The 17,006-nt window shown below is 35.8% G+C and overlaps 1 protein-coding gene across 1 annotated transcript; it reads right to left on the bottom strand.

Moving 5' to 3' along the window:
• Positions 1–8,834: 8,834 nt before the first annotated feature.
• On the bottom strand, positions 8,835–9,251 carry LOC308649730 (histone H3-like centromeric protein A; the record flags this gene model as incomplete). Its single annotated transcript, XM_081295513.1, has 1 exon — positions 8,835–9,251. The coding sequence occupies one exon, from the start codon at positions 9,249–9,251 to the stop codon at positions 8,835–8,837; it is 417 nt and encodes a 138-aa protein (XP_081151639.1).
• Between the last annotated feature and the right edge of the window lie 7,755 nt (positions 9,252–17,006).

The following is a 17,006-nucleotide window of genomic DNA, read 5'->3' as shown; positions in this document are numbered from 1 at the left end:
CCTTGCTAAATTGCTGAGACTAGCCTGGAACTTGCAATCCTCTTGCCTTAGCCTCCCACATTGCTGGGATTACAGACAAGCACCACCATGCCCAGAGAGGTAAGCAGCTTTTCTTTGCCATGTGTACCCCACCATGAAGTGCAGCCTCACCACAGGTACAAAAGCAATTGAGCCAACCTTTACTCTGTATAAAGTTATTACCTCAGGTATTTAAATAACGACTGAGAACTAACATTACTGGCAATCAAAGTATGAGCTAACAGGATGAATGGCAGGAATAAAACAAAAATAAACAGATTTAGAGGTCATTTCTAGGTTTCTTTCCTGGAAAGTCCAAAGGTATAGAAACAAACTATGAAGGGAGAGAAGAAGGAAAACAAAAAGTGAAAAATGATAATACTGTCATTTTGAACTATTTGAATGCTTCAATTTTGCGTATATTGTAATCTACGGTAAGAGCATTTGTATCTTCTTTTTTAAAAATATTCTTTATATGCTTCAATGGTTTTCTTAGTGATAGGTAACTATTAGGCACACAATAAATATTTGGTGAATAAATGAGCAATGTCAATTTTTCACTGACTTATCATTTTATTAATATATCTTTTATTTAAAAATGTCTATAAATCTTGACACTTATAATATAACCTAACTCAATTAGCAAAAGTTGAAAAGACTAACAATATCAAATATTGGAGAGGAGAAGGATCAACTGCAATGCATACATGACAGAAAGAGTAAATCAAAATGACCACTTTGGAAAAGAGTATGGTCAACTGCAATGATGAGTTTTTGGTGTGCATTATGTGGTATATGTTTTAGATCTTAAATATATGTTACACCTAGTCTTATGTACCAATTATTATTTTTAATGATTATAAAGCAAAAATGTTCAAAAAATTTGTAGGCTGATTCTTAAGTGTGTTACAGCATGGGATTCAGATTTTTGCTTTTTATCCTATTATACAGCCTACAAATAACTTTTTTAAGGGGAAAAAACACTGAGTTATACATAGACATAATTTGTAGGTCCTACCCTAGAGAAATGGCAATGTTAATAACAACTAATAGCATCATATGACAGTGGGATATTCAAAATTATAATGACTTTGCTGGATTCATTTCTTGTTTTTACTTCATTAACTTTTTTTCCTCATCAAAGTACTCTGAACAATGAACTTAGTTTGTCCAGCATATGGGAAGAATTAGACAAAAAATCTTTTATTTCACATTGTCATGCCCAAAATAATCTTTTTGTTTAGCCAGAATACTGGCTTTGTCCTCAAATTTACAAGCAGAGGGGGTGGTTTGTGACAAATATCAATTCAAGTGTTTTTGTTTAGTTTTTCTATGTAATTTTGCAGCATTTTTCTAGAACTTTATGTGGTCTGATTGTGACACAAAACATTTGCTCTTTGACTCAGTATGATCAGCCGAAACTATTGACCTAGATATTGAGCCCATTATTTCTCATCTCCTTTTAAGAGGTTTTGTCACTAAGCTATAAGGTCCATCTAATTCACCTTCCTGGAGTGTCCTAGCCCATGAGCCATTATACCTGCCAAGTTTTCTTTGTATATCCATCTGTCTCCCTTAGGAAATCACTCAAGGATAACATTTCACTGTCATATCACATGAAAAGCAAAGCTGTTTTTAACAATGTAACACTTTTAGTGGCAATGATCGTCACATCCATGAATTTTAAAGATCCATTTTTCTCTTATAAATGTAAGTTTTGTGTCCTCACATTCTTTGGGCGATATCTGAAGATTTTTCTGTTCCTAAAATCAGTGAATAGCTGAGAAAAACATTTTCCAACAATACAAATCTGCCATAGTTACTTAGGAATTAAAAGAAATTCAGAGAAATTTCTACTTTATTAACATATCAAAATTTTTTTTATTCATTGTAGGAAAGAAATCAATACAAGAATTGCAAAGAAATCTAGCAAGTAGGAGTTTACCTAGAAATGTAAATATTCTAAATGTCTTGTAGAGTCCTGTTTCTTATAATTTCTATGCCCTGGTCCCATCATCATCTCTCACTTTGTCTCATTCAAATGACAGAAGTAAAATGAAGATATTAATTCTACAAGTTAACAAATGAAAAGTCAATAAATGTTTCCTGAATAATATAGTAGGATAAAAAAACAAAAATCTGAATCCCATGCTGGAACACGCTTAAGAATCAGAATTTTCTTTAAGAAATCCTGCCATGAAGACTCCTATCTCTAGCATCTCTGTAACCAATGAACTTTTAGCCTCCAAAAATAGAAAATGCATCACCGCCAAGGGAGGCCTATTCCATCATTAGCCAGCTCTACTGGTTAGAAAATTATGTTAGAATTCAATTTACTACTTTGTAGCTTTCCTACATTTGCTCTGTGTCTGTCTATTAGAACAACGAGCCCATCCTTAGATTTACTTAAGGATTTTTAATGCCTGTTTAAAATATCCCCTTAGGGGATGGGGATACAGTTCAGTGGTAAAGCATTTGCTTAACATGTGCTAGGCCCTGAATATGATCCCCAGCACTGCAAAAAATTAAAATATCCCCTTTTACTTTTTTATTTCACTAAAACATTTCCCAGAAGATAATTTTCAGGTTTTTTTTCTCCAAAGAGGTTTCCAAGTTTTCCTACAGAATAGCATTTTGTCAGTGTAATACTAAATATATGGTACTCAGAAGCAGATGTAATATTTTGGATGTTAGCCATTTTATATACCATAGACTTTAAATTTCTATTACTTCAACCAAACATAATTCTAACGCTTGTATAATTCAAGGATTGTTCATTTAGCAAATATTTATCACTGGGCATGGTAGTGCATGCCAGTAATCTCAGAAACTCAGGAGGCTAAGGTAGGAGGATCACAAGTTTGAGGCCAGCCTCAGCAACTTAGTGAAGCCCAAAGCAACTTAACGAGACTCCATCTCAAAATTAAAAATTAAAAGAGCTATGGCATAGCTCCATAGTTTTAAAACCCCTGGGTTCAATGCACAGTATTAAAAAAAATAATTCACCAAGTATCTACTAAATGCTAAGTTTTAGGTAGGCCTTGGGAATTTAAAATCAAAGAAGGCTTCCTTCCTTCCGTCCTATAGCTGTATTACCCTATTAAATCATGAGGGTTTATAATTAGTTAAAACTCCATCTCTTCTGCATTTGTATTTCTACAAGCTGATCACTACCTCTCTCTATTGCTATGCAGAGAAATTTACCTCCCAAACTGTGAAGTTCACTGACTTTAATCACAATGTTCCTTTTTTAATGGGAAATTTTTATTCTCCTTTTCCAAACTATATAGTCTGCTTGTTATCCCTTTCAACTTGTATGAGGATGAGAAAAAAAAAGTTGTATTTTTTTTCTTAAAAGGCCTTTGCAAATATGAGTAGTATGGAGACAAGGACAGACACCTCTCTGCTCTCCTTAAGTCTTGGTGGGCACAATGGTTATTATCAGATTAGAGCACATCACTTCTGTCACTCACCCAACATTGTATCAATTGCTTCACAAATCATATCAAGGGCTTCACCAAGCATACCTAGAGCTTTACTCAGGATACACTGTGAGCATATTTTTCTGATTTACCATGTTAAAGATTCCATTATGAATGAATATAAGGTTTCTTATGCCTTGTTCTCAGTAAACTCATATTGCGATGTCAAATTCTCCAAAGTTCTTCTAAATACTCACAAATGTTTTATTACTTCACTCTATAATTTGTATAGATATTGAGATTATGTTTTCAGGTCTATTGTTTCCAAGTTCTCTCTTTTTATTTTCTGGAAATTAAGCAATTGACTCACAGTTTTCTGTCACTTTTCATCCCCCATCCTTCCCCTTTCTCCCAATTAGCACGAAAATAATGATTCTTCCTATCGAACTAGGCACTTACTAATGCTAAAAATGAAGACAGGCTCACAGTGAGAACAGAAATGGCTGAAAGGAGATGCTTCTGCATGGTGCACACCTGAGGTTTTCAGATTCCTTTCAGTTCCCTTATGATTCTTCAAATGAAAGACTACTTTCTACTACTTAATGGTAGTCCAATGACTGAAGCAGACATGATTAAAGTGCCTCTAGTTGAAAATAAGAAATAAAGCACAGCATGGTGGTGCATGCCTGTAATCCTAGAAGTTTGGGAGGCTGAGGCAGGGAGATCACAAGTTCAAAGTCAGCCTCTGCAACTTAATGAAGTCCTAAGCAACCTAGCAAGATCCTGTTTCAAAATAAAAGTAAAAAGGGCTGGGAATGTGACTCAGTGGGTAAATACACCTGGGAAGAAAGAAAGAAAGAAAGAAAGAAAGAAAGAAAGAAAGAAAGAAAGAAAGAAAGAAAGGGAGGGAGGGAAAGAGAGAGAGAGAAAGAAAGAAGAGAGAAAGAAAGAAAGAAAGAAGAGAAAAAGAAAGATTTTCTACATATTTTTAATATGTGCATGAATCTCACCTGAGGATCCTGTTTAAACTGCAGATCCTAGATCAGTTGGTATGTGGTAAGCCCAAGAATCTACCTTTCCAATGATCTTCTAGGTTGATGCCCAGATTTTCACCGACAGGCTACACAATGGGGCAGTTATGGGATATGGGCAACCTCTCAAAGCTGGAAAACATGAGGACCCGATATTTATTTATTTATTTATTTTGATACTGGGGATTAAACCCAGAGGTGCTTAACCACTGAACCACATCCCCAGCCCTTATTTATATTTTATTTAGAGACAGGGTCTAGCTAAATTGCTAAGATGGCCTGGAACCTGCAATCCTCCTTCTTCAGCCTCATGATCTGCTGGATTACAAGCAGAACCCAGTTTTCTTCCACAGCCTACACAAAGGAATGCAGTCCTATTTATATCTTGATTTTAGCTCAATGAGACTCATTTTATACTTCTGCAGAGCTGTAAAAATTGTTTTAATCCAATATATATGGTAATTTGTTATAGAAGCAATAGAAAACTAATAGATTCTCCATACTAGTGTTTTCCTGAATAAAGAACTAACTCAAATTGTCTACATAATATCATGGGTTTCTCTTTTTAAAAATTAGATAATATTTGAGTGAAACTTTTGTCCTCTGAATTGCTACTTCATTTTCAATCTTCAAAACTATAAGGAAACTCATTTCATGTAAGAGTCAGTGGTGCATGTGTATGACAATATAGTATACTTTATTGCACTAACTGAGCATCTGGAATTTGTTTAAAAAGTACTCAAAATTGGTGGTTTCATTTTTATTTTAGAGTAAGATTTACTACTTAAACTAATTAAGTAGAGCCCAATTTTTAAGTGTGAAATTTTGTTGGTTTTTTTAGGGGTTCAAAATGTGTCACCATTAGTGTTTAAAAAAAAAATAATTGAAAACCTATGAAATGATTTTTTTTTGTTAAAATTTTTCTCCTAGTGGTATTTAAAGAAAGTTCTGCCACATTTACCACCAAATAAGTTTAAATGTCAACATAATAACTTTTTAATAAACTCTAAATTAGTTATAATCTTGGTTGGAAGAAATTAGTACAAATATTGCAATGGAAAAACATCAGGAATTGGGCCCCATACATGCACAACTTTAAACTCCCAGAGAAGGGGGAAGGGATATCAATAAAAGTATTCTGAAATTTTATGTTTCTAAATAATGGAAGTTTTATCATGCAACAAAATGAAAATTACCTAAAAATAAGTGCACATAATTTGATGGCAAAATATCTGCATCTCAAGTATGAAGTTGCTAAAGAATATAAAAATATGTTTATATAAAGATAAAGATAAAGACTTATAAATGAGCTTAATCTATTCAGATATAGTGGCCTCTTCTTTATACAACATTCAACAATCTCTGTTCTAGAAAGTTGACTCCAGGAAGCAAAAGGACTAATTTTCAATGTAAAATGTTCAACAATAAAGAATATCACACTGTCTCCAGTAGGAGAGGAGATCAGAAAAAAAATGTGAGATCAGAATGAGAAGAGCCTCAGTGGATGCCTAAATGGAAAGAAAATCAGGGAAGGGTTCCAGTATCACAATAAAACAATAGTTGAAGCAGCATGGAACTTTCATCATTAGAGGTTTGAAGTTGCAAACAACAGAAACCCACACCAACTTTTCGAAAATGGGTATTATTTGAGATCTTACAATGTTGTTCACAGTTCTTTGCATTGGAGAACAGGAGGAAATGAGGGCAACAAAGCAAGACCAAGTTCCAGAACCAGTCCATAAAAGTCACCAGTGCTTCTGTTACTAAACATTGGAGCAGGTCTGCCATAGCTTTTGGCACTGAACATCGAACGCCATAGTAATACTGCTATAGTAATACTGTAGTAAAGCCATAGTAACACTGCTAGAAACAGTATTACTGACACTTCTGCTGACACTATTCATCACCAAAATGGATTTTTCTCCAAATCTTACTCCTTTGAATCAGTAACTTCTTATTTAAAGTCAGAAGAGGTTATCATTCCAACCAGACTGGCAGTATTCAAAAACACAAATAATAATTAATATTGACAAGGATAGGGGTGGGAACGAACTCTTAAACATAGTTGGTCAGAATACAAATTAGAACAGCCACTATGGAAATAAGTATGGAGTTTCCTCAAAAAACTAAAAATAAAATTACCATGTGATCCAGCTATACCACTCCAGACATTTACACAAAAGAATCAAAGTCAGCATACTTTACAGATACATGCATACCTATGTTTATAGTAGTACAATTCAGAATAACCATGATATGAAATTAGTCTAGGTATCTGTGAAGAAATGAATGTATAAAGAAAATATGATGTATATATACATAATGGTATTTAATTCAACTGTAAAGAAGAATGAAATCCTATCATTTACAAGAAAATGGATGGAGATGAAGACCATCGTGCTAAGCAAAATGTCAGATTCAAAAGTATTGTATATTTTCTCTCATATGAGAAATTTAAAGGAAGAGGTGAAGCGGGACATCATGAATGTAAAAGGGAAACTTACTGTAGAGAAAGGGGAGGCATAAGGGAGAGTAAAAGGTGGTAGTAGGAAATTAATCTGATCAAACTATGTTATAAGCATTATGAATATGCCACAATGAAACACAATATTCTGAATAATTAATATGAAACATTAAAAAAGTTAGAAGAGGTTGTGTATTTGGTTTTTTTTGTTTGTTTTTTTTTAATTTCAAAGAATCAATTGTATTGACAACTAACATCTCAACAGCAAAAACAGAATCCAAAAAACCAAGAAATTAACTTTTTCATGTGAAAAAAGAATACTGCCAATATGTAATTCTATACAGAGTAAGAATATCAACATCAATTCACAAAGATGGGGAGAACAAGAGATGCAAAACAGTAAAAAATTTAAAAAGCAAATAAACAAGTAGAAACTGATTTCATAGACTATAGAATCCTAAGGTAGCAGTAGATGATGGAAAATTATCAGGATCCACACTGCAAAATCTTCATAATGTTCAGAAACTGAGAGTTATCAAATACTTTTGCAACTGGGGGAAATGTTTGGCTAAAGTAGAAGATTGGTTGTAAGCCATTTAGGAAAAAAACAAATCTTTGGACATTTTTGCCCTACCACTCATTCACTGGATGATTGCCTCTCCATCCCCATAGATGGGTCCTTGTTCAAGAGATGACGTGATGGAGGGTCTGTGGACTTATGGAGGCCAAATCCAGGGATAGTAAGTAGGCTTATGCATAGTAAACTTTGAATATGGGTATTCTCAGCTCTCCCTCTGCACTCAGCCCCTAGAAGCAGTTAGGCTTTAGCTTTCCAAGAAGGCTGGATGACTGTTCTCTGTGCATGTGTCTAGTCTAAGATAACAGGGGATTCCCATTCAAAAGGCTCACCTGATCACTTCACAGCAAATCTCAAAGTCAACAAGTCCCATTAAACTGCTCAGAACTCCCAATGAGCTTTTTTTTTCTTTCCATTTTACCCACAAGGCTGGTTAGAAATCAAAGGAACACATCAGAAGTAAAAGAAAGACCAGAACAAATGTAGGACATAGGGGTAAGGCAACTAAGGGAAAACAAACTATGTAGCAAAACAAGAACTTATAATAAAATGCCCTTAAAATGGTATTGCACTCATGAAACAAGGGTGGGATGTGTGCTAATTCCATCTATTGGCTCCAAGCCCCATTCCCACCTTTTCAAGTTCTCTGTAACACAGCAGGGTTAGAAGCTAGCCAATTACATTTCCAGGCTCCCTGGAAGGTGCTTCTGTTTAGGTTCTGCCAGTGTGAGATGCTAGGGGGTCCTGGAAGGTGGGAGGAACAAAGGAGACATTTTCTTTCCTGTTTTGGAAGTGCCTTTGGTGGAGGCAGTGGCAGCAGCAGTAGCACCAGCAGAAGCAGGCAAAATGGGGCTTCTGACTTCTTCCTCAGTAGCACTGATACAGTTCAATGCAGTAGTGGCAGGGGCCTGCATTGCAAAGCAGCAGTGAGGATGGGCTTTGGGCCCTGACAGTTGTTTGATCCTTGTCCTCTTTCCTTTTGCTCCTCCTTCACTCCTGAAGTGATTATAGCCAATCCCTTCTTCAAATTCCTCTTTGCTTGAAGTAGTTCAAGTGGTTTCTGTTTTGTTGAGTGAACCACTAATTGATTAAAATGTTAGAATTTTTTTTTTTTTTTTTTTTTTTTTTGTACTAGGGATTGAACTCAGAGGCACTTGACCACAGAGTCACATCCCTAGTCCTATTTTATATTTTATTTGGAGTCAGGGTCTCACTGAGTTGCTTGGTGCTTCACTGTTGCTGAGGCTGCCTTTGAACTCATGATCCTCCTTCTCAGCCTCTGGAGCTGCTGGAATTACAGGCAGAGACAGTGCTGTAGGAGTTCAGCCAAGTCCTTCCTCGATGCGGCGGATCCTCCTGGCCAGCTGCACATCCTTGGGGAAAAGAGTGACTCGGCCAGCATGTAAAGAGAGGAGGTAGGCATCCTCAAAGAGGTGAACTAAAAATGCTTCTGCTGCCTCTTGAAGGGCCAACAGGGCCTGGGCTTGCCAACTGAAGTCCACACCACGTGTGAATTTCATACATATTTCTCTTGCCAGGCGGCTGAAGGGGTACTTCCTTATCAAGAGGTCTGTGCTCTTCTGTAGATTTTTGATCTCCTTAATCCAGCGAATTCTTCTCCGACTGTGTGGACGAGAGGAAGAACCTAAGGAGGCTTCCCGCCGCGGGGTCCCGCGAGGTGGACTCGCGCTGCGCCTCTTCGGGGTCTCTGGCTTGCGGCGTCGGCGGCGAGAGCCCATCGCCGGCCACAAAGGGTCCCGGCTCCCGGTCGCCCCACGGATCCTGTTCGGTCTTGCGGTCCCGTAGCTGAAGGCTGGTTACCGACAGAGGACGAGGTTGTGTATTTGTCTAGGTGGTAGAATAAAGGTCATGTGCTCACATCATATATCAAAAGTACTCTGGGGATACAAATATCAAGTATGAGAATATCTATTATATAAGACAGACTCTATCTCTCACCTACACTATAGTTATCCCCTTGTTATCCACAGGGATTGCTTCCAGGACACCTCTATACACAAATCCCACCTTCCTGCCCTCTGTGGAGCCCAAAATTTGTAGATGCTCAAGACCCTTATATAACATGGCATAATATTTGCATATAACCTATGCACATCCTCCTGGAAATTTAAATCATCTTTAGATTATTCATAGCACATAATTCAATGAAAATGCCATCAAAGTAGCTGTTATTCTGTGTTGTATGGGAAATAATAACAAGGAAAAATATCATTATATATTTGGTATAGATACAATTTTTCTTTTTTCCGAATATTTTCTATGTGTAGTTGGTTTGAATCCACAAATGTGAAAGGCCTACTGTAAGATATGGAGGGCCTACTGTAAATATGTGTAGAATCCCAGAAATATAAAGGGACTTAAGGTGTTGGTCAACCCTAGCCTCTCAGAAAAGGTATTATCCATTACAAGCAATCTGAATTAAATGAAAGGAAGCATGGAATTCCGTGAGTGTTGGTTTCCTTCAAATTAACTACAAATTTTTGGAGTAAGAGATGATGAAAAGATTCCTTCTACTTTTCCACTTACTCATTCTTTTTTTTTAAGAGAGAGAGAGAGAGAGAGAGAATTTTTTAATATTTATTTTTTAGTTACCAGCGGACACAACATCTTTGTTTGTATGTGGTGCAGGATCAAACCTGGGCCACACGCATGCCAGGCGAGCGTGCTACCGCTTGCGCCACATCCCCAGCCCATACTTACTCATTCTTATACTCACTACCTGAAGTACAAGAACATCAGTTGGTACTTTTAGATTATACCTGTGTGTCAACCCCTGTGATGATTCTGAGTACAAGATTAAGTATAATAACAATTATGGATTTACTGAATATTAGTACAATTTTTTATTTTTAAGAGCACAAATAAAAATTTTACAATCTATCTTTATGGTAAAAAATAACAAAAAAAAAAAGGGCTGGGGTTGTGGCTCAGTGGTAGAGCACTTGCCTAGCATGTGTGAGGCACTGGGTTCAATCCTCAGCACCACATAAAAATAAACAAATAAAATAAAGGCATTGTGTCCATCTACAACTCAAAAAAAAATTTTCCAAATAACAAAAAAATATAAATTAATTATAACAGTATCTTTAGCATACAATTTTGGTGCATTGTCTTCTCCATTTAATGGTTTATGAAAATATTGAAAAACACTGTTAGTTGCTTATAAAATTCTTTTATTCCATCTTCATAAACAACTTTATGAGGAAAATGGAACAGACTTGTTGCAGTTAGAGACTTGCTGAGGATTACACAAACATAGCAGAACTAAGGCCTCACCCAATTATATCTTAATTTCAAGTTCCAACTCCTAATTCCAAAGTTCAGCACTGATTAAAACATGCTGTAGGAGAAGCCCAGCAAAGTTTATCTTTCCCATTTTGTTTGATTCATTATTCTTTCCTAAGTATTAAAATTAATTATATCAAAACTTTAGGGGGAAAAAAGCCTGAAACTGCAACTGGGAGTACTTACATAATTGTAAATCCCTGTGAGCTTTTTGAGACCTTGGAAAATATTTTTGTAGAACCCCTATCTAAATAATTTGACTTCAAATAAATTATAGAGGGCTGGGGATGTGGTTTAGTTGTCAAGCACCCCTGGGCTCAGTCTTCAGCATCAAATTAATTAATTAATTAATTGCAGATCTAATAGGTCACTGTAAAATTAGCAAGGTATTGATGAAGATTATAATAATGGGTAGAAAAGAAGTATTTGTGTGTTTATTATCTAGTCATGTGAAGTCTCACAGTGTCCAGATGTCACCTCTTCCTGTTCAGAGCTAGGAACCATCCTCTTATGTTCTTTGTTCTCAACTGTGCTAATTTCATTATCTCCTACTGTGAGACTGTTATTATCCAATGTCATGCCTCATCAGAACCTGTTTGTGTTGAAACAATGCACATCTTCTTACCTATGCAGCTCCCTAATACTATTTGCTGAATGCTGGTTATATCATTACTGATGATTCCAAATTATCCCTCATACTGCCCATGGATATTTTCATCCAGCTGCTGATTTTCTTCTCAAAGAATAATGATGATTAACAAATATTGTCTTATACAGAGGAGGAAGGAAGCCTGGGCAATACTTCATTTATGGGCCACATTAAATTTATCATTCAGAATCTTACAGAATGTATGCGGAACAACACATCGTATAGTAACGTTGACTGCATGGTGCCCTCCTCATACCACCTCACCAAGAAAGACAAGGAAGGGACCCATGGGTGAAAGGAGAAGAATGTTCATATTTAAACAGGAATATGAATCCTATATCCCTCATGGCTTAAGACCAACCCAAGAGAGCATATTCTGGGAGCACTAACATTGCATAAAGATCTCAGAATCCCTGAAGACTGCACAATGCATAGTTATAAGCCTGAAAAGGAGTGGGGTTGGCCACCCTGGGTGCCATTGGTGGGGATGGGGAAGTACGGGGAAGGAAGCCTGCAAACCCACCCTACTACTAGTTGTTTACTTTTGTACTTTTTTTTGCCTTGTTGCTGCCTCATCTATGTCCTTATACCTGACTTAAACTCTAAAGAGAATTTATATGTGTGAGGAGTCCTGAAAGTCACGAATTCTCTGTAAATACATCTTCTCTGGTCTTGGTGAATTTGAGGACATTATGTGACAATTTTTCCTAGTTCTTTTGACCCTCAGTTTAAATATTTGTTTCTCTGGTTGAATTACATCTAAAATTTAGCAACTGGTTAATATCTTGCAATGGTCAATGTTTTGACAAATGCCTGTATGATGCTGCCTCAAAAGCAAATTACCAGTTAAATAAAGTATTGGATAAAATACAAAAATAAAGAAACACAATCTACTAAGTATTTGCTGAGTAATCTTGCCTGTGGCTGGACAAATATATATGCCAGCTGACATCTGTTTCGATCTATCCTTCTAAATATAAATGGGCAGTTTGACCTTATAGTTCTGTGCTGCTATTAACTGTGATCAAAGCATCCTATGACAAATTTTAAAGGGATCCTCAGGAAAAATAATGTCTGCTAGAGACTAGTAAGATCAAATTATGGGGAGGAGGAAAGGAAACATTTCTTTTAAGTATAAAGTTAGAAATGTCAAAAGGTTTTTATGTTTGTTATCACTACAGTGAATGCAACACGTTTAGCACATTACAGTGAATTATGTTACTTTCAATAATTTCATGTTGTTCCTTTTCAGTTGAACAACACAGTTAATGTTTTATCAGAAATTTATAGTTAATCTTTTATCAGAAATTTATAGTTATTCTTTTTCAATATGTGATTTAATTTTTTTCTTGGTAAGTAACATAGTTTTATCTAGCCAAGTATCATCTCTAATTTAATGATAAAATAACAAGAAAAATAAGTTAGATGCCAGATACATTTTAGTTGGAGAGTCAGTGGGGCTTAGAACCTGCCTGGCTACAAGAAAAGGAAGAAGTGAAGGATGGATTTTGAATTTTAACCTTGGATGCCTAAAAGATATTATTAGAAAAGCAATAGGGACTGCAAAGCAGAAGAGAGGGTTCAGCAGACATATTGATGGCCTTATCCTCAAGTGAATGTACCCACTAGGTACCTCAATTAATCCCTTAGCCTAGAAGCTGCATTCTTCCCTTTCATTTTTCATTTATAGAAGTCATGTGGGTATTCTCTGTTGTCTCTAATGTATCTATAAATCCAGAGGGGGGGAATCTCAATGAGAATTTATCCTTTCCTTTTGTAAATAAATCAAATTTCTAGCTTATGTTCTCAATTTCAGGTCATCCTTCATGGATGTTCAAAACATTGACATTATCCACAGTACTTTTCATGAATTAAGAGGCCATCAATAGGACAATTATCAATTTAAGTTATGCTTTACACTATGTGACCTTAATATCAATCTGTGCCCAAATTCAATGGTATATTAAAAAAAACTATCTTCATTAAAAATTGTAAATGAAAGACAAAAATTGGTCTGATGTACACATTTAAGGATGAATTCTGCTACTCTATTTTCCCAGACTCAATTTATATGAGCTATATTCCTGTTTTATTTTAAACCTGAAACAAATGAGGTTTGATATTACCTGAACCATAAGGGTGTAAGGAACTGGGCAGACAGTATTACCCCAACTATTGAAATTTTCTTGGAGATGCTGCCTTAAATTGGTCCTTTTGTTCATTCACTTGCCCTACACTTCAGGCTTTTATCAGTGTCTTAAGCAAAGACAGCTCAGACTTTGAACCCTCTGGTTTCCCTTATGCTGGTATAACATTTTCTCCCGTGTTATACCAATATACAACTGCCATATTCAAGGATGCCTTGACTCTTGTTTTTTGTCCTAGTTTCTAACATCATTTCAAACTAAACCTTTTGTACTCAAGGATATTTCTGGGCTTTTCACCAGCAGGAAATTTGATGATCTTTACACACAACCTAAACCATAATGTTAAAGTAGTGAGGGAAACATGTGGAATACAGTAATTTTATAGGTGACAAAACTGAGCACAGATAGATCTATTAACTAAGCAGGGCCGTAAAGCAAATTTGTGCCAGTTTTAAGCCTTGGAACCAAATGTTATATCTTCTACTTTAATGGTTTGTTTACCACAAAAGTTTATTTATTCTTTACCTATGATCCCAGGGCTAAGACCAAATTTAACAGTAATTTTATGGTAATCATTTGTACATACATCATTCTATATTCCAGCATCTTACTAAGCTTCATTACAAGGTATAGCTAATTCATTTTCACTTCTAAAACTGAGATCTTCCTGGAGTGAAATATAATAGCTACTAAAGCTATTCACTGGGAACAAATTCAAGCAACAGTTAAGTAGCAATATCCATTTGAAAGGATATGGAGAATCTAAATGATGTTGAGTAGCTATCAAAATGTATAAAATGGATATAGCTCAGATATATTGTCATCTTAGTAATGCTCCTGGAGAACTACTACCATCAAGGAGAAGTTTCATGGGGTTTTATAAGAAATTAAAACTTTAACACTTCCCAGGAGCACAGAACTAATTAGTTTGTGTAGTCATGATTCAGTACTATTTCAAAAGGATAATTCTGCATCCCAAATTGCCAAAGGGGTGGTCTAACAAGCTGGAAGCTCATTTTGTCTTTGGATTTCAATTCCTTTTGAAGATAAGTCAAACGAATATTAACAATGACACAAGCATGTTCAACCCTGAGAGGCACAGTGGGTTAAAAATCATAGAATTCCAGAGTCTCAAATCACAGCTTGTTCCAGCAACAACCCACATGAATTTCACCCTTCCCCACCAAAAATCAAAACATTAATTTAAGTGCTTTAAAACTAACATGGCTTTGTGTAAAGCATTTATTGGATGCTTGTCATGGAAATAAATCAAGAGATGGTAAGAAAAATGTCTTACACAGAAGAACTAGGATTTACAGTTCAGGTCAATATATCCTTCCTCTACCTTTTCTATTTTCCACAAGTCTCAGAGGAGAATAAGCTCCAATAATGAAACAGGAAGAATAAAAGTTGGAACATCTGACTTTCCAAGCCCTCAAGAGAAATTTATCAGTAAAAAGGAAAGATAAAAACTGAGTCCTGCTTGGTTTCTCATGTACACAGGAAGGACTTTTTACTTTGAACTTTTTATGTGTGCATTTTTAAATAAAGTACATAGGGATATAAACAACAAAGTTTCTTATTAAATACCTTCAGAAAATTAACAAAATTAATTTAATCAGAAAGCTTATTAGTTTCCTGTTTTGTTGTTTTGAGACTGGATACAGACTACTGAGTTAGTGAAAAGATAAGAATGTATTTTGCATTTTTGACTAACATTAGAAATTGCTGTTTCTCTGTTGAATGGTTTCTCCATTGTTAAGTAATTTTGGCATTGATGATCTTTTTTCTTATAGTTATACTATTTGCAATATTCATGGCAATGACAAAAATGACTGCACATATATCAATCCCCCTTGCTAGACTTATAAAAATCTCAAGAGGAAAAGTAACCTAATTGATTAAACAATTACTGTGTTCCTCTACTGATGCTAAGGGTATTAAGTACAAGTTTTACAGTAACTTTAGAAAGTATATATTATTGACCTCTGATACCAAAGAGTCTACCATGACACAGCACTCTACAGCCACTAGCAATTGCAGGTGGTCAACCAAAAATGTCAATTAGATGATGATTTTAATAAGCTAAGCTATGAAATCACCATGATGTTTTATTAAGATATCACAGAGCACCTGGGCACAGTGGAGCATGCCTGTAATCCCAGTAGCTCCAGAGGCTGACGCAGGAGGATCTTAAGTTCAAAGCCAGCCCCAGCAAAAGCAAGGCACAAAGCAACTCAGTGAGACCCTGTCTCTAAATAAAATATAATACAGGGCTGGGGATGTGGCTCAGTGGTTGAGTGCCCCAGAGTTCAATCCCTGGTACCCTCCCCACTCAAAAAAAGATATCACTGATGCACAAATAACTAATAAAACTATTTAGAAAAATCCCTAAATTACTCAATGCACCATTTTCTGAATATGTATTTAATGGCTTTTATCATTCCCCCCATATTTCCCTACTAGAAGGGATAATTAATGGTAAGATGATTTCATAGATGAAATTCCACAGAATTGTCATTAGATGCAACTCTGAGTTGATTTCCAATAATAGATATTAGTTCCAACCTTCAATTTTGAATAAGTATGTAAGGGATAGCTAACCAGAGATTTGAAGGAAGCCTGTGCCAAGGAACAGTGTGTGCTTCTGTGTGACACTAACTGGCACCTACAGAGAACTAGTCATGTTGACCTCATAGAAATCAATCTATCATCAATGAAAGTGTCTGGCTCAGATAATCTATGAGCTCCTGACACCCCTCCAAAACCCCACATGTTAGCTATAAGTATTAGTTCCCAACAGTCATATATTCAGTTACCAAAAACCTCAGTTGACAAACATGAAAATGTTGAGAAAAATCTTCAAAATTCACTTTCAATTCAGAACCTCCTTCTGCTTTGTAAGAAAATGAAAATATTGTTTGCTCTTTTATCATACTGAAAAAGCAGACATCCACATAATATTCAATGATCAGAAACCTCTCAAAGTGAGAAACTATTCCTTTAAAACCTGAACTTTGCTTTACTTGAGAAAAGAGTGTTTGGCATTAAGCTCATCTTCCTCAAAGCCACATTACTGCTGAGTGAAATAACAAAACTAGATTATTTAGCATGACAACCTGCTGGGCACACTTTTCTGAGTGGTTATCACAAACCCTACCTCAGGTGACGATTGCAAGGCCCACGGCCAAAAGCAAAGTGATTTCCAAGTACTGTATAAATCAACCAGAAATCATTTTGCTTGGCTCTCATATTGCTATTATGAAATAGAATGAATACAAACTAAGAAAGAAAAATCTGCTGCAGGCTGAACACTCCCTTTGCCTTTTCTTCATGTTCATGATAGACTTTGGTTCGTAAAGTACCATGGGATTGAAGACGTGTATAAAGTT

The sequence above is a fragment of the Spermophilus citellus genome (assembly GCF_964194105.1).
Source record: "Spermophilus citellus genome assembly, chromosome: 5".
In the NCBI taxonomy this organism is placed as follows: domain Eukaryota; kingdom Metazoa; phylum Chordata; class Mammalia; order Rodentia; family Sciuridae; genus Spermophilus; species Spermophilus citellus.
Note: the sequence above shows the minus strand (reverse complement) of the source record. Positions and strands in the feature narration are given on the sequence as shown.